The 20,534-nt window shown below is 33.3% G+C and overlaps 2 protein-coding genes and 2 long non-coding RNA genes across 13 annotated transcripts in view; 2 read left to right on the top strand and 2 right to left on the bottom strand.

Annotated features, from left to right (window-relative positions):
• LOC108454396 (peroxygenase-like) overlaps window positions 1–20,534 on the bottom strand; it is a 91,079-nt gene that overhangs the window by 39,842 nt on the left and 30,703 nt on the right. Inside the window, exon 1 of one of the 9 annotated variants that reach the window (XM_053019284.1) lies at window positions 10,242–10,251. The exons of 4 other annotated variants lie outside the window; for them this stretch is intronic. The gene's annotated coding sequence lies outside the window, so the exon portion shown is untranslated. Of the gene's footprint in view, window positions 1–1,676; window positions 1,691–4,279; window positions 4,291–9,587; window positions 9,599–10,241; window positions 10,252–20,534 lie in introns of those variants that run through there. 4 more of the 9 variants (XM_053019285.1, XM_053019282.1, XM_053019286.1 and 1 more) reach the window with 4 other exon arrangements.
• LOC128280799 (uncharacterized) lies at window positions 1,267–2,172 on the top strand. The gene is made up of 2 exons (XR_008270960.1): window positions 1,267–1,417; window positions 1,772–2,172. It is a non-coding gene; the product is annotated as an uncharacterized LOC128280799 (long non-coding RNA).
• On the bottom strand, window positions 6,411–8,630 carry LOC108454521 (60S ribosomal protein L14-2-like). Its single transcript, XM_017753007.2, has 5 exons — window positions 8,480–8,630; window positions 8,300–8,401; window positions 7,528–7,657; window positions 7,160–7,272; window positions 6,411–6,616 (listed from the first exon to the last, which is right to left on the bottom strand). The coding sequence occupies exons 1-5, from the start codon at window positions 8,480–8,482 to the stop codon at window positions 6,560–6,562; spliced, it is 405 nt and encodes a 134-aa protein (XP_017608496.1). The 5' UTR covers window positions 8,483–8,630; the 3' UTR covers window positions 6,411–6,559.
• On the top strand, window positions 9,445–19,217 carry LOC108456845 (uncharacterized). Of its 2 annotated transcripts, XR_008270959.1 has the most exons (8): window positions 9,445–9,683; window positions 9,779–10,311; window positions 10,395–10,747; window positions 14,288–14,350; window positions 16,290–16,902; window positions 17,089–17,154; window positions 17,544–18,613; window positions 18,724–19,217. It is a non-coding gene; the product is annotated as an uncharacterized LOC108456845 (long non-coding RNA). The 2 variants fall into 2 exon arrangements; XR_001867012.2 differs by lacking the exon at window positions 16,290–16,902 and having other exon boundaries at window positions 9,779–10,747.

Below are 20,534 nucleotides of genomic sequence, written 5' to 3'. Positions count from 1 at the left end.
TTCTCTTTTTTAAAAGAAAATTTATTTTTTAAACAAAAAGAAGGCCGAGTTTAGGTCTACGTCAAAAGCCAGAGAAAAATAGGGTTCGGGAGTCGATTACGTACGAGGAACGTATTAGTACCCTCGCGACGCCCAAAATTGGTATCTCGTTAAACATGTGTTGTCTTAATTTTCAAAATTGCGAGCTCAATATAACATTTAATCGTGATCCAATTAAAACACGAGAAATTTCAAGTTTTTTTGGTTTCTTTTGAGAAGGACATTTCGTTTTTAACACGAGTCAATTGATATTCACCCAACATAACGATGAAATTGACGACTTAATGTTAAATCGGTACGTTGCCTTGTTGAAATTAATTTAAAAACATGAATGAAAATATTTCTAAATAAAAAATAAAAGTAAAAGAAAACTAATATTGATGTTAAAATAAGATGTGAACTAATATGTTAAATTTGAAAAGACAAATAATAATAAAAAGTTCGAATATACTGAAGCAAATAATATATAAGACATTAACAATGTATATGTGATAATAATAGTATAAAACAATAATAATGCATATGGTATTAAACATGATAATAATAGTAATAATGCAAATATGAAATAGTAGTGAACATATATATATATAAAACATATAATACTAGATTTAAAAATATATATATACAATATATATTAAAAATAGTAATAATATAAAAATAACTAATAATAACGATATATAAATATATAAATATATGTATTAATATATATATATATATATTAAAGATATATACATATATAATAAAACATATACTAATACTAATAATAATAATAATATTAAAAGTAATTAATTCAATAATAAAGTAATGAAAATAAACAAAAAGGACTAAAATCGAATTAAAAACAGAGTTTGGGGGGAAATCTGAAATAAAAAAGAAGAGAATGACCTATTTCAACGCGCACAAATAGTGGAGGGACTAAAAACGAAATAAATCCCTTCAACCAAAACGCGCAGCAGCATTGAGGACCAAATTGGAAAGCGCAACAAATTATAGGGTCAAATTAAAATACAAAGAAAAATTGATTGTAAAAGCTTGAAAAAGAGGAAGGGTTAAATGCGCAAATAGCCCTTCCATAATAAAAACACGCGGATCCTAGCGGGTCAAGGTCGAATCGGGTCGGGCAGAGTGAAACGACACCGTTTTGGGGCTTGTGGGTGCCGACCAAAACAACGTCGTTTTGTAACGTCTATATAAATTAAATTTTTTGTTTTGAAATCATTTGTTATCTGTTTCTAAAAAAAAATAAATTTCTTCCTTGTTTTCTCTGCAGGCTAAATTTCTTCCTTGTTTTCTCTGCAAGTCTAGGTTCCGGCGAGGTCCCTAGCCGGTCGCCACCATTCTCAGCCGCCGTAAGCCACCGTACACGGTGGCCGAAAAGGTAAAAATTTATCTTTTTTTTTTGGTTATTTATTTCCCTTTTGTTTATCTATATATAAATGTAAAAAAATGAGAAAATATAAAAAAAGGATTCGAAATATACAAAAGGAAATGAAAATCACCTATTTTCTTCCGATTTGGCTTTTGTATTTTTCTATTTTGATGCTTTTGAATCACTGCTTTTGCTTTAAACTTCTAGTGTCTTATATTGAATGAAAATTTTGCCGAATCTCTATTATTCTCTTTGAAACCTGTCCCCCCCCCCCCCTTTTAGAAAATGTTTAGATTTGGCTTTTATAGCCTTTACAAGTTCTTTTTCTACTATTTTCTTTCCTTTCTCTTTATTGTCTTGCAGGTGCAACTTGTTGGAGTTCAGTGGCTGACATGGGCGGTGCTGAGGTGACCGGTGGTGCAGGCGGTCAGTGGGTAGTTGGCCAAAAGTCAGGGGGTTCGGCGCTGCAAGCTAGGGGTTAGGGTTTTTGTTTTTTCTGTTTTGGTTTGGTATTGGGCCACCTGGGTTTGGTTTAATTTAGGGATTAGGCTTGGGTTAAAATGGGTTAGTTGGGCTAATTGGTATTGGGTTTGCTGTATTGAGTCTTGGATAGTTAAGATTTTAGGTTTGCTGTAAATGGGATTGGGTTTAAGGGCCCGGGCAATTTGGGATTCTACAGTATTCATAGCCCAATCTGGGTTTAGGTTGGATTTATGGATGATGTCAATATCATACAATCTCACTCAAGTTTGGCTGACTCAAAATTGACTTTATTATTTTCTCTCTAAAAAAACTTATGGCTAAAGTTGCCCCCTAATAGTCTCTATGCACATCTTATTATAAAATTTTAAAAAATTAAAAAATTTAAGTTATGTTGGGTTTTAGGAAACATCGACCGTTTTCTTTTTTTTTTTAAATAAAACATTAAATAAATATGTTTTACTAAAATTTTAAAAAATGAAAAAATATGTTTATAATTTTAAGAATGGGTTTGAAAAGCTAAAAATTAAATTTAGATATAATTATTTATAGTTACACATTTCTGACAATCAATATAAATATTGAGTCCCTTTGAATTGAGTGCTCTTTAAATTTCATTCTCTAATTCCTGGGAAAATTATGAGATATTGAGTAATTGTGCAAATAATTGCCAACAATTAATCTCAAATCCATCACCTTATAGCCTTTTAAGCATGCTTGTAAATTATTTATATTTCAAAAGTTATTTTTATATAATAATATTAATTAATTTTAAGATATATATTATTTTTAAAATATAATTATATTTTATGTTTATATATTTAAATTTTTTATTGATAAGAGAAAAAATTATGTATTTTGACCTACTCAATAATTAACTAAATTATATAATATATATGGTTTATTTCTACTAAATTTAATTAAAGTATATAGTATTTCTTATTTTTATATTTAATCAAGAACCAACCGACGATAACAAAGAGTTTATGTTTAATGTTAAAGAGTGAATAACCCAATAAATTTAGAATGCTAGACAAACTAGATGAAATTGCATAAGATGTTTATTTTGTTGTTAATTTTACTAGTAATCGTATTATTGAATACTTTCTTGGACTAACATATTATATAAGATGATTTAATGTTAGATTTTGTTATTTGTTTAGAGAATTTCTTCTCAAATTAAATTAATGTGTTTAATTTAATTCATGTGACAACTAAATATAATACCATCAAATGTATTTGGATTCAGTTCGTTTCAACTATAGGGTGTAACTCTGTAGGCTCTTGTAACGTTGGTAGTAATACTAGAACATTTCTAACATTACAATCAATGATTGGCATCTAGCAATGCATCATTATCACCCCAATTAGAAGAGGTCGTGATTTGACATAACCATTCTGTGATAGTCTTTTCATGTATTATATCCTTTTATCATTAATATCTAGATTGGACACAAATCATGAAATAGTCACACTTGCATAGTCCAATATCATATTTCTTGATTTTTTGTTCTCTAACACATACTAATGTATTGATTTTGATATCCCTATGTCCATGACAATTCTTTGTCATCAATCAACTACACATTAGTCTCAATGCATTATTGTTGTCTAAGCCCACAATAATACTTGATTAAGGACCTTTTTAAGAATAATCATATTTTCTTAGGACTTTATTACAATTCAATTTATTTGTATACACAGAAAAAGAAACTGAAATAATAATGATAATGTCTTATATTAATAAATAAGGTAAAACGAGAATATGATTACAATCATCACATGATTGGTTTTGGGGCATACTCTAATAGGGGGATAATGCATTAAGTTGTTCACAAGGGCCAACTTGATCCTCTTCCTCAAGGATCCCAGATGAGGAACCTAGGAGAGTAGCTGACTCCAACTACGTCCATGTACGATCAATACTAAATCTGACACACCGTCCATCTTACCTCTTATATGTTCTTGCTAGCCCATCTTTGTCTCGGTAGAGTCTTTTAGTGGCATGTTTTGATCCTCTTCTCCATTACTTAGAAAAAGTGAGTCATTGATTCAAGTACAAGATACTATCATTATTGTTTGGACAATTAGACACCCAATTTGTAATCACAATGACCTAATTGTTAGAGCAAAGCTCTACTAATTAAGGTATATCCCCCAAGCCAAGTGGAGCATACATGAAGGAGTTAGATGTTTTTTCTATTCTTTTCTTTGGCGCAGTTGGGCCATCCTGGACTTGAACCAGAGATCTCGCCCGTGTGAAGTAAATCATCACACCTACTGTCCAACCAATTGGAAGAGAATCAATAGATTCCTTTTCGAAAGCGATTCATCCTTCCCAAACACAGCATACAACTCTTCGTTGTACTACACTCCCCAAGTGTATTTGTTCCCCCTTCTTCGTTACTATGGCAAGTATTTGTGAAATAAGAAATAACTCCTATGGGAAGAAAAAAAAAGACGTTGCAAGACCCTCTTGGCCCAAACCTAAACACTCTAAAATCCCGGCATTCCCTAATAATTTTTATGAGAGATAGGTTTACGGTAAAAGGTGAAAATTAAAATTAAATTAAACTAGACAATCATCGATGTTGAGCTTCATTGAACGTATTTATTAACGATAGGTTTTCCAAATGGTTAAAATATTAATTAAAGAAGAACTTTATACCAATGGGTGTCAAGATTTGTTTCTATTTATTAGGTTTAACTCTACATATTACACGCAACTCAACTTACATGGATGTCGAGATCTTTGTATGTTAATTACAATTGAAAAACTCAAATGTCATCATTGAATGTAGATACATTGATTTGTTTTACATGCACAATAATTACTCTAATTCTAATATAGTAGTGAAAGCTTGAAAACAAAATATAATTAAAGGAACTTGTATTGTCTCAACATGGACACGTGAAAAACGTCGTGAATACGATCCAACTTTGGGGGTAACTCTAGTTGATATGTCACTGGTCCAACTCTCTTGACGATGCGATAGGGTCCAATGAACCTCAAACTCAATTTTCCCTTGCGGCCAAACCTCAACACTTTCTTCCAAGACAAAACCTTAAGGAAGTCTCGATCACCAAAACTGAACTCTATATCCTTCCTCTTCAAGTTAGAATAAGACTTCTATCGATCTGATGTCGCTCTTAAATGATCCCGGATAATCTTCACAGTATTCACAGTATTATCAAAGTTAATCCTAAACATTTTAACTTTTAAAAAAAAAAAAAACATTTCACAATAAGTAAAGAAACTTTAAACTTAGTTATTTATAAAAATATATTTAAAAACAACTTCTAAGCTTTTACAATATATTTCTAAAATTTTATCAATTAAAAATTTAGACCATCAACAATCTAACTATAACATTTTCTTTTTTGCTGCGAATAAGATGATCTCCTAAACCCCGATGACGCTGCCAAGGAACTTGAAGCCGTTGCTGGACTGGTGGACGTATCAGTTGATCTCGATAAGCTGCAAGGGGGATGGAAACTAATATACTGCAGTGCATTCTCATCTCGGACTCTGGAAGCCATCCAGGACCTCAGACCTGAAGATTACTCCTCATAACACTTGGCCACACAATTGTTACATTGTTATGGTTGTTTATTTGGGGCTCTTAAATAAAAATGGCTATTGATAGCGGGTACGCAGATATTTATGAACATTGATTTTTTTTTTCTGACTAATTCTTTGGGATTTGTATGTGTAGCTTATAACCTAAAAATTCAAAAAAATGCTTCAATTGAACAAAGATTTTGACAATATAGTGGAACTTGAATTGGGAGCTCCTTGGCCTTTGCCTCCACTTGTCACCGCCACCTTAGCCCACAAATTTGAAATCCTAGGTTAGTTATTTCTCCTATTTTGAGTTCATCTACGCCACTCAAATTTGGGTTGGTGTCGAAAATGGATATATACTATTTTATATTTTTATTTTTCTGTTTTATACCCATGTTCAACATATGGATTTGACCTCAAGTCAAACTTGTACATATGACAAAAAAACTTATAAGAGAAAATTGAACATACCACCTTGGCGGAAAAGCATGTGCACGTAACAACCATACAGAAGTCCAGCTAATGGTGAGTGCTCACTCCTTTTTTCTTTTTCAAGTTATTAAAGGATCGTATCTTCATACTTAAAATCAAAGTAATATAGAGTTTGATATATTATGTGGATGGGATGAATGACATGCTAAATAAAATAAACTGTTGTAATGTGATTAATAAAAATGCTTTGTTTTGACGAAGATGAAAATAAGAAATGAGAGAACAGTGTAACTTCGATTACCAGATGCTTTGAGGCCACCATCTAATACGGGGAGCGGGTAATTCGATGTTACCTTTGTTGATGCTGATACCCGTATCACCAGAGGTGATAGGGGGGAGCTCAGGGTTTCTGTCATCTCATAGTTTTACTTTGTAGCATGGTTTAAATTATCGGATCAAATCCATCGATTAATCGATTTAATCAATTGGCCGGTTCAACTAATTGAACTAAAAACTGTGACAGGCTTAACCTCCGAAATCAAATGTTGCATCTACTAAAGAAAGTGCCCCCAATTGATTCTTTTTAATCCTTTCTTAGATAAAAACATACAAAAAAAAAATGCAGAATACTTGAAGACAAAATTAGCAAAATACTCAAAATCTTCTGAATCACTTCAAGATGCATTTTCCTTTTTCAACTTAGCAAGCTCTTGCCTCACAACTCCAGCTTTCTGCAAAATCATATCATATCCATTTTTGGTTCAGAGTCTACATAATAACAACAGAAACAAGATACTAGTGCTTCCAAGTTATTCGGGTTTTAATTGGAAAAAACAAAAAAGAAATAAATGTGGTTAAGTAACTATTGATTTGAGCTATTTAATGAGCCGGACTTGTGTATCCTAATACTTGAATTCTTTTATTAGCTCATAAGCCTAACCCAGTTTTTTTTTTTTTTTTTTAATTAATATTGATAAACCTCAAGTTCAAGCTCAAGTATAAATAATCGAGTTTGAAATTGAGCAAGAGAATAGAACTATATTTTCAGAGTAATAAATAAATTTAATCGAGTCTAATTGCGTAAGCTTGGCAATTCAATTTTTTTTAAAACCGATCTCAAGCTCTAAAAGCAAAACTCGATCGAGCTTATGTTAAGCTTGATCTCAAGTTGCTTATAGCTTAATATCGGCTATGCATGACTCGATTTCACTCTTACTCAAGAGTACCTAACATCAAACAAACAACTAAACACTCTACATGTTCCAATAACTAACCTTGATCTTGGCCAACATGATCTTGAATCTGTCGAAGTCATTGAGAGATGCTCTCTTCTTTTGAACAATCAGCTTTTTACCCCATGAGCTATTCTCCCACTTGTTTTTAACATCTTCCATTCCAATAAGAACAAAAAGAAAAGAATAAGCTATGTTACTTGGACTTGAATAAAAATGTCAAAAACCGATACGTTTCCAACACGAGTCTGTTCAAATTTTTCCAAGCTTTCTATGTATTTTAAAACTTTTGGGCAAATCATATTACCAACTCATGTCCAAATATGCATAGGATACAAACGTTAGACACAAGTGTTTCAACAAAAACGGAAAGTGAAACAATACTGGCAGACAAGAATATATTTTCTTACCAGCTTTTTCCATTGCTTCAATCAGTGTCTTCTTCTTTGGAACACGAGGAATGTCAATTTTGAAATCAGTCAATTGAAGCCTCTTAAAGTTCATTTGACCCCTCACCATATCTGGGGCATCAACTAGAGCCTGAGATGACGAGACACGAAAAAAAGCTCCATTCAAGTTTTACACAACTTAACATATCCATATTAGTCCTCTTCAACTACGTTCACGACTAAACTTGCACATTTAACACATTTACTATCTCAATATCATCCCATGGTATGCATATACAATAGTATCACAAGTAACAACCAAGGCAAAACAGAAACAGGTCAACAAATTAAACTTTTTCATTTTAATTTATATCATAATGTTGGCACATATTCAACACGTATGGAGTCAGATATAGTCCTAACTAAGGGCGTAAATGACATATACTAGTACTCGTTAACTTCTTCATTTTAATTTGTTTCGAAAGTTGGAATAATTGAGATTGAAGTCAAACAATTGAATGGTTATCATGAATCAAGCTCAACATCTAAAATTAAAGCTAGATCAAACTCGACTCGAGCTTAAAACCTCAAATTCCGAGTTAAGCTTGAGATTCTTACAATTTGAACTCGGATTTAGCTCGACTACAAACTTGGTCCTAACCTTTCAAACATAGAACCTATTTTCCAAATCAATCTCACCAGGAAGGAAACAACTAATCCTACTTAAAAACTAAATTTCCTTTTCATTACCATAGATGAAATAAATACATAAAAACTAAATAAAATTACATACTCTGTTCTGGTCAACAACATCGACGATGACGACGAGCTTGCCGTAGTCTTTGCCGTAGTTAACGAGAGCGACTCTCCCGATCTCAACGTACCTTTTGAACGGCTACACACAAAAAAAAAAAGAAAAATCAAAGAGTGAATAGAGTGAAAAGGGCGGCGTTAGAGATTGAAAAAAACTCACCATTTCTACACAGCGTGAAGAGCGTTCTGAGCTAAAAGGAGAGATTGAGCGGCCGAAGAAGAAATGTGAAGAGGGTTTTGAGAAGTTAGGGTTTTATTATATGGTACTTTTACAGGTTGTTTATAACCGTTGGATCTATCCTTTCTTTCCAGTGATGATGAGCATTAGGTTCGGGTCAATTTTATCTAACCCATATTGCTATTTGACAGATTAAATATTGTTAATAAATGTTAAAATATGCTGTTAAAATTTGATATTTAATTATTATATTTTAAAAGTTAAAATTTAATTTTTCTATTTTTAATTTAAAAATCTTAGTCCAAATATTATTGTCATAAGTCATATTTGTCAAAATTTGTCAACTTAGTATATTTCTTTCTTTCAATCATATATCACATCACATGAGGATAATTTAATTAACATGTTAAATTGATAAATTTTGATAGAAAAATAAAATAATTACCATATTAATAATTGAACTAGAATTTTGAATAAAAATATCATTTTAACTTTTCAAGTATAGAGACTAGGGCGAAGGTAGAAATTTTTTAGGGACCAAATTAAATTTTAATTTTTACATAATAAAATGCAATGTCATCATTTGAATAGATTATATCTTTATAATTTTTAAAGGACTAAATAAATTTTGTTATCATTTTTAAAGGGAAAAGTGTAATTTTACATTACTAATTTAAATTTTTTAAAATTTAAATAACCTAAATAAAAAATTTTCATTTGAAGGAGTTGGGGCTCCTGTTAGCCCCATATTACGCCACTGATAGAGACTAAATCTTAAATTTTATCAAAATATAAACATTAACTCAGGTTGGGCTTATATAAATAAAACAAACAAAAGTCCACTTGAAATTAAGGCCGGACATAACCCCTGGCCCAATAAAACCTTGACTGAAAACGACAAAAAAACTAGCTTATAAAAATAATAAAGAAAGCTCTAGATCATCAATTAAATGTTACCGTCTTATTTGCCCAATCAAATAATCTGACGCCTGTCATTTCCATCTTTTCTTTTAATTCAGACTTAATGGCAATACCATTTTCCAAGGCAAGCTCTAAACCACCGATGCTTTTGATCTGCCAATTTAGACTTCCCCCTTTCTTTCTTCTCCCCCTTTCTTTAGTCCGGTTCTCTTTCGCAGTCGATTTTCCTCTGATTTTCGGCATACGTGGGAACACTTTCAACCAGGTACATTTCTTCTTTTCTTCTTAATGATTCTGTTGCAAGTATGTGTACTAGACTGTTCGCTGATCTTGGGGTATATTCAAACCTTATTTTGCTAGATCTGGACTATAGCTGATGAATATCATGAATATAAACCCCTATTTGCGATTTATCCTCCCCTTTCGCCTTGCATTTCTTTATTACCGATAAAGAGTCGCCTTCGATAATGATTTCCTTCTCTTGCATGTCGAGTGCTATTTGGATCGCTTTTCTACAAGTGAGTGCTTCGGCTGCGAAGGTGGAGAGAACTCTATGGTGAATCTCTGTGCATGACAGGAGGACGAAACCTTTGCTGTTTTTGACTACTATCCCGGAAGCCGATTGTTGGTTGCGCTCATTATATGCTCCGTCAAAGTTTATTTTCACTATTTGACCAGGTGGGTGTTTCTATTTAGTATTCTCCTTAGAAACTATGGAAATAGTGCTCTCTAAACCATCCATTTCTTCTAAGTAGCTATGAACAAAGCATGCAATTTCCTGACTAGATCTGTTTGTTTTATCATGTATTCGAGCATTTCTGTCCCCCCATATGGCCCATAATGTACAACAAAATAGTCTATAAAAGGAGGTTGGCTGGTCAACGAGGACCCTGGTAAGCCACTGTTCGAACTCTAAATTTGTTTCCTGTAAAAAGTTAACAGCCGTCAATAATCCCCATACTGCCGTTGATACAAGACAATCCTGAAAGAGGTGGTCCATTGTTTCTACTTCTTCACCATAACGAGGACATGTTGGACTATTTACTAGTTTCCTACATGACATATTTACCCGAGTAAGCAAATAGTTCCGAGAAATTTTCCAGCATGTAATTATAATTTTTTTTAGTAGATCTAGGCTCCATAGTTTTATGTAGAAAGCTTTGTAGTCAGGATATAAAGCATAATTTCTAAGTTCCAGACTTTGTAATAGTTTATAGTAGTTTATAGGCGCTTCTAATTGAGTATTCGCCGCTCCAAACCCTAAAATCAGCATGAGGTTCCTTCGTCAATGGGATGCAGAGAATCTTTTCATCCACTTCTTCTGGGAAGGTATTGACAATCAGCTCTCTATTCCATTTTCTTTCGTAATTACTGATTAGCTCCACAACTTTATAATCATGCAAATTGACATTAATTGAAGATGATCTAAAATTTCTATAATCTGGAATCCAAGCATCATTATAAATTGAAATGTTTGTACCAGTACCTACCTTCCAATAAAGTTCATCTACCAATACATCTTTTGTCGCCCATAAACTTCACCATATATAGGAGCTATTATTTCCTAAACTCGATTTAAGAAAATCAACTTTCGAAAAATATTTCACTTTAAAAAATTGCGTTACTAATGACTTAGGGTTATCTAAGATCCTCCAACCTTGTTTAGCTAAGAGAGTTATATTGAATTGAGCCATGTCTCTGAACCCCATTCCACCTTCTTCTTTAGAGTTACACAAATGCTTCCATTGACACCAATGAATATCTCTTTTCCCAAAGCCTTTTTGCCACCAAAATTTCGCTAAAACATTATCGATTCACCACAATGAATTTGGTAGAAGAAAGCAAGACATAGTATAGGTTGGAATTGCTTGGAGAACTGCTTTAATAAAAACCTCTTTTCCTTTCGATAATAACCTAGTACTTCAGCCTTTAATATGCATAGTGACTCTTTCTTTTAAGTTTAGAAAAGACTTTTTTTTCCTTCTACCAACCACATTAGGAAGCCCCAAGTACTTTTCAGGATTAGTTAAGCTTCTAACTCCCAACAAGGACGAAATTTCTTCTTTTTTATCTTTAGTAGTGTCTTTTTCATCTTCAGTAGTGTTTGAGCTGTAAAAAATCGTTGACTTGTTAAAATTCACCCATTGACTTGAGCATCTTTCATATTTTCTAAGTATATCTTTCAATATCATTGTTCATTTATTCGTTGCTTCCCCAAAATAAAATGCAATCGTCTACAAACAGTAATGAGAAATCTCTGGCCCTCTTCTACTTGCCTTCGAACCTTTTAACAAACCCTTCCCCATAGCTATTCTCATTAGTGCTGAAAGTCCCTTGGTACAAATTAGAAAAAGGAATGGACTAAGTGGATCTCTTTGACGAAGTCCCCTTGAAGGTTGAAAGATTCTTTCACTCATTCCATTTATATTTACTACATAGGAAGCTGTAGAGATGCATTTCATGATCAAACCCACCCAATCTCTTAGAATCCCATCTGTAGCATAACTTTCTTTATGAAAATTCATTCAACTCTATCATAAGCTTTACTCATATCTAGCTTAACTGTCATATAACCTTTTTTTCCCATACGCTTTTATCGAAACGTATGTAAGATTTCATATGCTAAAAACACATTGTCAAAAATAAGTCGCCTTGGGACAAATGCGCTTTGTGCACTGTCTATACCACTACCAATAACTTCTTGGAGGCGAATTGCTATTACTTTTTCCACGATTTTGTAAATAACCATGCATAAGCTTATAGGCCTGAAACTAGCCAATTTAGTTAGCTAGACACTTTTGGGATGAGCACAGTATTTGTCATATTAAGGGTCTCTAAATTCTGATCACTATTTAGGATAACTAAACAAAAAGATTCAACATCCTTACCAACTATGTGCCAGTATTTTTGAAAAAATAGAGCTGGGAAGCCATCATGTCCTAGAGCTTTAGTGGGCCCCATGCCTTTCAAAACTCATTGGATTTCTTCTGATGTAAAAGGAGATAATAGAACTGTGTTTTGCTCATAGGAAATTTTATTAACAATGCCCCTTAAACAATGAGATAGATCTTCAACTCCACTTGACGTAAAAAGTCTCTCAAAAAATAAAGTAGCTTCCTCACAAATCTCTTAACCTTCAGTAATTTCCTTTCTATAAACCGCTTCTAACCTCGAAATTTTATTGGTTCGTCTCCAGCCTGAGGCACATTTATGAAAAAAAGTTATATTTTTATCCCCAAGTCGAAGCCAATTTGCTCTTGCCTTTTGTTCCCAGTACATTTCATCTTTATCAATCTCTCTATTTAGATTGATTTTTTATCAATAATCCTTGCCATTGTTTCGTCATCCCTTTCTCTCTTTAGTAGAATTTCAAGATCCTTTGTTAACATTCTTTTTAGTCTCTTCCTCGTTTTCCTGATAGTGATTTTAATCTTTCAAGTTTCTCTGCTAACGTGCCTGTATATGAACCCCATATGCCTTTAATTTCTCTTTCGAGAGATTCCTCCATAGTCCACCATGCCTCAAATTTAAATTTAAGACTTCCTGTCAATACGTCACCACTTTTTGTGTTTAAAAGAAGAGGACAATGATCTAATGTCGAATTTGGAAGATGTTGAATGCTGCCCAATGGGAACAAATTTATCCATTTTTCGTTTGTAACTCCTCTATCCAGTCTTTCCCTAATATTTGTTTCCGAAAAATTTCCCCTTTCCCATGTGTACCAAACCCCCGAGTAGTCAATGTCAACAAGTTGGCATTTCTCTAAAGCCTTCCTAAATGCTTCCATTCTCCCTTGTTCCTTTTGGATTCCACCACTTTTTTCAAAAGAAAACATAATTTCATTGAAATCCCCACATACTATCCGAGGGAGATTTTGATCTTGACCTAACTTTTTGAGCATGTTCTACAAAAACTTCTTATTATTCAAATAAGGTGAATCGTAAAACCCCGTGAACCTCCATTCTTATTTAACACCACCCTCCTTTATCGTTACATCGATATGCCGTTTGGAAAAACTTCTTAAAATGACCGAAATATCTTCTTTCCATGCTAGACACAGACTGCCCTTAGAACCTTCTGCTTCAAAGTCGATTCCATTCATAAAACCACAGCTCCTTCTAACTTTCTCCATACATTTTTTGTGGATTTTTGTCTCCATTAAGAAGACAATGTGGGGATTATGTTGCTTTAACAAGTATCGCAGTCTCCATTTTGCCTGTAGACTCCCCGATCCACGAACATTCCAACATATACTTTTCATTGTGCTCGGTTGGCTTACCTTTTAGCAGACGTCGATCTATAATTGTAAGAGGCAATATTTTGTTTCGAATTTTCACTCCTTATCTCCATGTGAACTCCTGCATGATCCACCATATCCTCATGTTTTAACCTTTTTACTCCATCTTCATGTGATTCGACTGTGTTGTTTGTTCCCTCCCCAACTTCTGGAAATTTCCTCTTACCCATAATGTTTTCATTCTTTTGACATTCTGGCATATTTGCTGGAACCATTCTTTTCCAGCTAGACTTATTTTTTAATGTAGAGCAGTTTTCCATCACGCTGTTACTTTCAATTGATACTATTGTCTTCACCATTCCAGGATCTACTGCCTTATTTTTTAATAGTTCGTCCAAACCTAGCACTTGTAGTTCGTCTTGATGCTTTCCTGACATATTATTCCCTTCTGCTATGTTTCCTCCAAGCCCGGCAACTATAGGCTGTTCTATGTAACCAGTATAAGAAACTTTGAGAACCCATATTTATTGAAAAAGCATTTAACTTCATACTCTATTTTCCAAGTAGCTTTGATTTTGCTTTTAAAGCCACAGAGAATGGTGGATCATCTCTGACTTTATTTTTTTCTGCAGGACTTAACTCAATGCAATCATTAATACCATGCCCCATTCTTCCACAACCAAAGCAAAAAATCGGTAACCTCTCATATCTGAAAGAGATACATGATTTAGAGTTGCTATCACGAGAAACAAAGATGCCTCTACGTAAGGGTTTCTATACATCCAAATTAATTCTTAATCGATATACCTCACCAATAATTTTGGATCTAATAACCCCTCCGAAAGTACTACCAATGGATGCAGTATATCTTTTTTATCAAATTCTGGAAGGCATGAACCTAATATGATCCAGAACGGTGACGAGTTAAGTCAGATTTGACTTCTTTCAACCTGTTTACTTAATCAATCAAAAAGAATAAAGTGCTTACGAAAGAACCATGGTCGTCCTTCCATTATTGTCTCTAAATCTTCTTCTAGATAAAAAACAATTAGGAAGAGATTTTGACCTGCCAACTAGATCTCAAATCTTTTCCTTGTCTTCCATATGCTCTTCATATGTGCCTTGAAACTATCTGTATTGTAGGGTTTTTTTGTCCAAATCGAGCATATGATAGTAGGTTTAACATTTGATTACATCAATGAACTTTTGACTGATAATTGAATAAGCTCTTCCGTCAACAAGGAGATCTTGTCGTTCCTCTTTTTGGTATCACCACCACTCTCCTCTATTCCAAGCTACAACAGTTGCTGTTTTCTCTAGGACTCTATGGAAAGTACTCTTGGTTTTCAGAGAGTACTACTAACTGCATATTTTAACATTTAATAAAATATTAAAATTAAAATATGGTATTGAACCGAATTTAACTATGCATTCTTGTCACTTTAATTTCCTTAATTGTAGGTGTGATTATAATTTAGAGGTTGTCTTTTGTTTATTTGCTTTTTACAAAACTAAACAATAAATTATGCTACAAAGTTAAGCTTAACACTAAATTTAATTGTTTGGCAAGTTTAAGATTTTTAAGTCATTATTCACTTGTTACTTTGATCATCATGACGATTAACTACATCTTATATTTTTGTATATAATATTTAAAGTCCACGTTTCTAGAAAATGAAAATTGTTCTATGTTAATGGCTTTTGGGATGAAGTCATTTTTTTTGTTGAAATGATCGGAATTAAATTGTATATTTTTACGATAGTAAAAATGTAATTTCATCATTTTAATAGCTTATATCTTTATAATTTTTAAAGGATTAAATTAAATTTTTATCATTTTGAGTTCAAAAGTGTAATGTTATAATTATTAATTTAAAATTTTATAAATTATAAAGTAACTTATCATTTTAAGAGGATCTAGGACCCTACCAGTCCTTTAACTTTACCAATGAATGGCTTAAAATTTTGACACATGAATGACTTCGAAATTTTGTTATATAGCATATCATGCATCTATTGTAACAACCCGTTTTTGGGTCAAAAAACTTCATTCCATCCTTTTCTTTTAGTCAGTAATCCTTTCTCTCCGTTGGGTCATTCTACATACGGGCTAGTCTTTTATTAGAAATTCTTCCTCTCCTTTCTTTCGGGGCCATTTCCTTCGCCCTTTCTTGTTAGTGTTGGGCATCTCCCTCTCGTCCTATTGTGGTAAGTTCACCGTCAAGTCTTGGAAGTTAGGGTTTTGCTCAAATCAGAACAGTGGTTTCGGGACCACAAATATGATATAGAAATATTTATTTTATTTCTATTTTTAAGGTCTACAACATGATAGAATAATTGTGTGAAAATTTCGTTAAGAAATTTTATTGATTGAGTGCTTAATTTGACTAGAAGGACTAAATTGTAATAGGTGCCAAACTTGATTTCTATAAGTTAAAGGTGTCTAATTGTTATGAAATTTTAAATTGGAGGTCCTTAAATGGTAATTAGACCATTATACATTAGGATGGACAAAAATGGACATGGTTAGATGTCTTCTCAATGTTTTAAGTTAGAGGTAATTTTGTAATTTGGTAAATAAAGCAAAAATAACTTAATAAAAAGTATTCATCTTTTCTAATTTCATCCCCATAGTCGAAAATTGCAAGAGAAGCCATATCTAGGGTTTTGGCCAAGCTTTCAAGCTCAATTGTAAGTCCGTTTTGTCCCATTTTTAACGATTTTTATATTTTTGAGATCGTGGTAACTTAATTTAGCTATTTCAAGGACTAATTTGAAAGAAAGTTAAAGTCTAAAATTTTACTCATGTTGAATATGCTTATATTTTGATGTTTGATGGTAGAAAATACATGTTTTTTTGTTTGTTAAACGACTTTTTTAAAGTGATTTTTGGTAAAAACGTCAAATAGGGACTTATTTGTAAAAGTCTATAAAATGTGTAGAAAAGTGTGAATAAAGGAAAAATGTGGACTGTTATGAGTACAAACAACATTCCGGTAGGTTTGGGTTGTGATGAAATTGAAAGAAATTCATTTTACGAACTTAGGGACTAAATTATAAAATGTTGTAAAGTAGGGGTAAAAATATAAATTTTTCCATAATATGTTTTTGGACTGAATTGAATGATGTGATGATTAAATAAGTTAAATGTGGTATTATAGATCAAGAAAAATACAAATTGGGTCTAGACCGGGGGAAAAACAAAGTAATTGATGAATAGATCTCTTTGTCCGTTTTTGTAACCGAGGTAAGTTCGTATGTTAAAGCTTTACTTTAAATGTGTTTTAAATGTTTTAATTTATGTATGAATTATATAATCGACCTTACAGACACATTTTACGACGATTTGGCAAGCGAGAAATCCTAATCGAACCTTAGGAACAGATTAGGATACAAGTGACATGTCACTAATGTTTTATGTTATGTGATCCAGATGCTGGTCCTGTACGTCCTACCGGTGGATGAATATACCGGCATATGTTGCAGTTAAACATCTTATGTGAGTAGCACCGTGTAACTATGTCTCGATTGATAGCTTGTGTGAGCAGGCCCGTTTAACTACATATGTGGCACCTTGTGTGCAAAGGTTTCCCGAGTATCTGATATTATTATTCTGAGTGGTTCATTGGGTATGACAAAGATAAGAATGAGTATGAAATCATTATGAGTGGTACAGGTATATGCACAAAACTTATGATTATTAAATTCGCGAAATGATGAACTCAAGGTAAGTCGTGCTAGAATGAATTATGATCATTAAAATATGGTAAAACACATTAACTTATGTTATGTTATTTGCATGTTAATGTATGGTAAGGTTAGATTATTTTTTTCATACGAGCTTACTAAGCTATATAGCTTACTTCATTTTATTTCCATGTTTTATAGCGTCACCAAGCTAGCTCGGTTTGGAGATTGTCGGAGATGGTATCACACTATCAAACTATTATTTTCGGTACTGATGATTTTAAACATTTTGAGAATATGGCATGTATAGGGACTTGGTCATTTTGTAATATGTGTCATTATGAATTTGGCCAAATGTATTAACTTGTAATTGTCAAAGGCTTGATGTGGTATTTGGCCATGTAATTTGGTTTATTTTGGTTGAATTGGTTGTAAGTTTATATATATTTATATGTGCATGCATGAGCAATTGTCTCTTATGTGATATGGTTTACAAATGCTTGGTAAATGGTTGAATGTGGCTTAATGGTTTTGGTTGTTGAATGGTTAAGATTAGCTCATTGGTATGCTTGGAAAAAACTAAGTAAAATTATGCATGTTATTGGTAGCCATATTGAAACTTATAGAATGTGAGCTTGGTATGATTTGGTTTTGGCAAAATATGATGTTGTAAATATGTTGAGTGTGGATAATCAAATGACATGATTTGGCATTGTTTTGTGGATGTTTTGGTTGCCTAAATATGCCATGATTTATGCCATTGGATTTGTGTATGTGAATGTGTAAATGAGGATGGCAAATAGCTTGGTAAATAGCGTTTATTTTGTCCACACAGGTAGACACACAGGTGTGTGTAGGCCATGTGTGATACACAGCCTATGCCATGAGCATTTGTTTCGGCCGTGTGTCATCTGCACCTTAATTTTTGAGAAACAGAATGTATAGAATTAAGCATACGGGCAGAGGCACGGGTGTGTGTCTCAGTCGTATGAGGGACACAACGTCAAGCACCGGTGTGTGTCTCAGCCATGTGAGGGACACGTGATAAACAGTAATTTATACATATTTGTACCCCATGTTTAACGCATTTTATGGATGATTTCTCATTAGAGTTGGTGAATTCGATGCTCCTAATTCTTTAATTTTTGACAAACAGAATGTATAGAATTAAGCATACGGGCAGAGGCACGGGCGTGTGTCTCAGCCGTGTGAGGGACACAACGTCAAGCACCGGCGTGTGTCTCAGCCGTGTAAGGGACACGTGATAAACAGTAATTTATACATATTTGTACCTCATGTTTAACGCATTTTATGGATGATTTCCTATTAGAATTGGTGAATTCGATGCTCCTAATTTTTTAATTTCATGTTTTATACTTAGGAGAGCATAGGAGAGCAAAATGAACGAGAAACAGGCCAAAAAAGGAGAAATTGGGCCAAAGTACGAAATCAACACGGCCTGGACCTCCTCACATGGGCAGACCACATGGACGTGTCAATTTGGCAGGCTCGAGCACGTCCCGAAGTAATCGCACACGGGGATGTCCCTGCCAAGCGCAAGTTGAGTCCAATTCGGAAAAGACTAATTTTGAGGGCTTTTAGGCATTCCAAAGCCTATAAATACACCCTAGAGGAGGAAGAAAGGGAGACACAAAATAGGGAGTAAAGAATTACTCTAAGGAAGCCGATTGATCCATCTCAGAAGTCGGATTCACCATCAAGACTGAAGATCTCTCCTCAATTTCCCCTTCAAGAGTTTAGGGTTTTGTTTATGTTTTGTATTCTTTATTATTTTGAGATGTTCTCTTATTTAGTTATGAACTAAAACCCCTAAATATATAAGAGGAATGAAACCTAAGACGAATCTTGTTATTATTTTCTGAATTGTATGATAAATATTTAACTTATTCTTAATTATGTGTTCTTAATTCTTGTTTTGATATCCTAGGATACTGATTCAAGATAAGCTCTTATTCAGAGGAGGAATAGACCCTGTCTAAGAGTACATTTGCCATAAATAAGCAGAGTTGTTTGCGCGCCTAGACATAGGGTGACAAGATTTTGCCGGATTAGGGTAAAACATAATAAGGGGATCCATAGATCGAGTTAATACAACCCTAGAGTGTTAATTAGAGAAAGGTCTCAATTATTCAATCTAGGGATTAAACGTTATTAGTCTTGAATAGGGATAATAACATAACTTAGGGATTTCTACGGAACAAGTTAAATGAATAAATCGTCTGATTCGGAGCAAGAATAACAAGTACAGTCTAGGTAGATTTTTTCTTAGGTATTGTCTTAATTCAATCGATTTTCCCAAAAGAAATTCCCCAATTCTATTCTCTGTGAATTCTTAGTTTAGACAATTAGTTAGTTAAAACAAAAACCTCTTTATTCTTAAGCTAGATAATAAAAAGACAGTCATTACTAGTACTTTTAGTTCCTTTGGGTTCGAAAATTCGGTCTTGCTAAAACTATACTATTGTTCGATAGATACACTTGCCTACATCACGATAATAGTTAGTTTCAAGAACGATTAATTATAAATATTTAAAACCTATCACGAAATCACGCGATAAGGTTTTTAGCGCCGTGCCGGGGAACTAATATATTAGGAACGCTCAATTTTTATTACTTTAGCCATTTATTTTTCTTCCAATTTAATTTAATTTAATTTATTATTGTTATTATTATTAATTTACTTTTTTTGCTTTCTCTTGGCAGGTTTTTATAGTTTATGACTAGAAGAAACTCGTCAGGACCACTACTTTTTGACCAAGAAATTGATCACACAGTTCGCAGAAACCAAAGAGAAATAAGGTGAAGCTTAAGATACACAGAGAATGGGCAAGAGGACGATACTCAAACCCCAACTGAAGAGATGGCTGAAAACCAAGACAATCAGCTACCTCCTGTAATTGCGGTTAATCAAAATCCTGCTCCACGCACTATGTATAACTATGCTAAACCTTCTTTAACAGGAACTGAATCAAGCATAGTTAGACCTGCTGTAACTGCAAATACTTTTGAATTAAAACCTAACACTATTCAAATGATACAACAATTTGTTCAGTTTGATGGTTTGCAGGATGAGGATCCCAACGCTCACTTAGCAAACTTCTTAGAACTATGCGATACATTTAAAATTAATGGTGTTTCTGATGATGCCATTCGTCTTCGGTTATTCCCTTT

The sequence above is a fragment of the Gossypium arboreum genome, chromosome 9 (genome assembly GCF_025698485.1).
Source record: "Gossypium arboreum isolate Shixiya-1 chromosome 9, ASM2569848v2, whole genome shotgun sequence".
Classification (NCBI taxonomy): Eukaryota; Viridiplantae; Streptophyta; class Magnoliopsida; order Malvales; family Malvaceae; genus Gossypium; species Gossypium arboreum.
The sequence above is the reverse complement of the archived record's forward strand: the minus strand, read 5'-3'. Positions and strand labels throughout refer to the sequence as shown.

Coding starts and splice junctions, on each gene's coding strand:
- LOC108454521 (XM_017753007.2), bottom strand. Junction 7,658..8,299: donor ATGTTGTTGACCAGAACAGA/GTATGTAATTTT, acceptor TCGTCATCTCAG/GCTCTAGTTGATGCCCCAGA. Junction 6,617..7,159: donor TCATGTTGGCCAAGATCAAG/GTTAGTTATTGG, acceptor ATGATTTTGCAG/AAAGCTGGAGTTGTGAGGCA.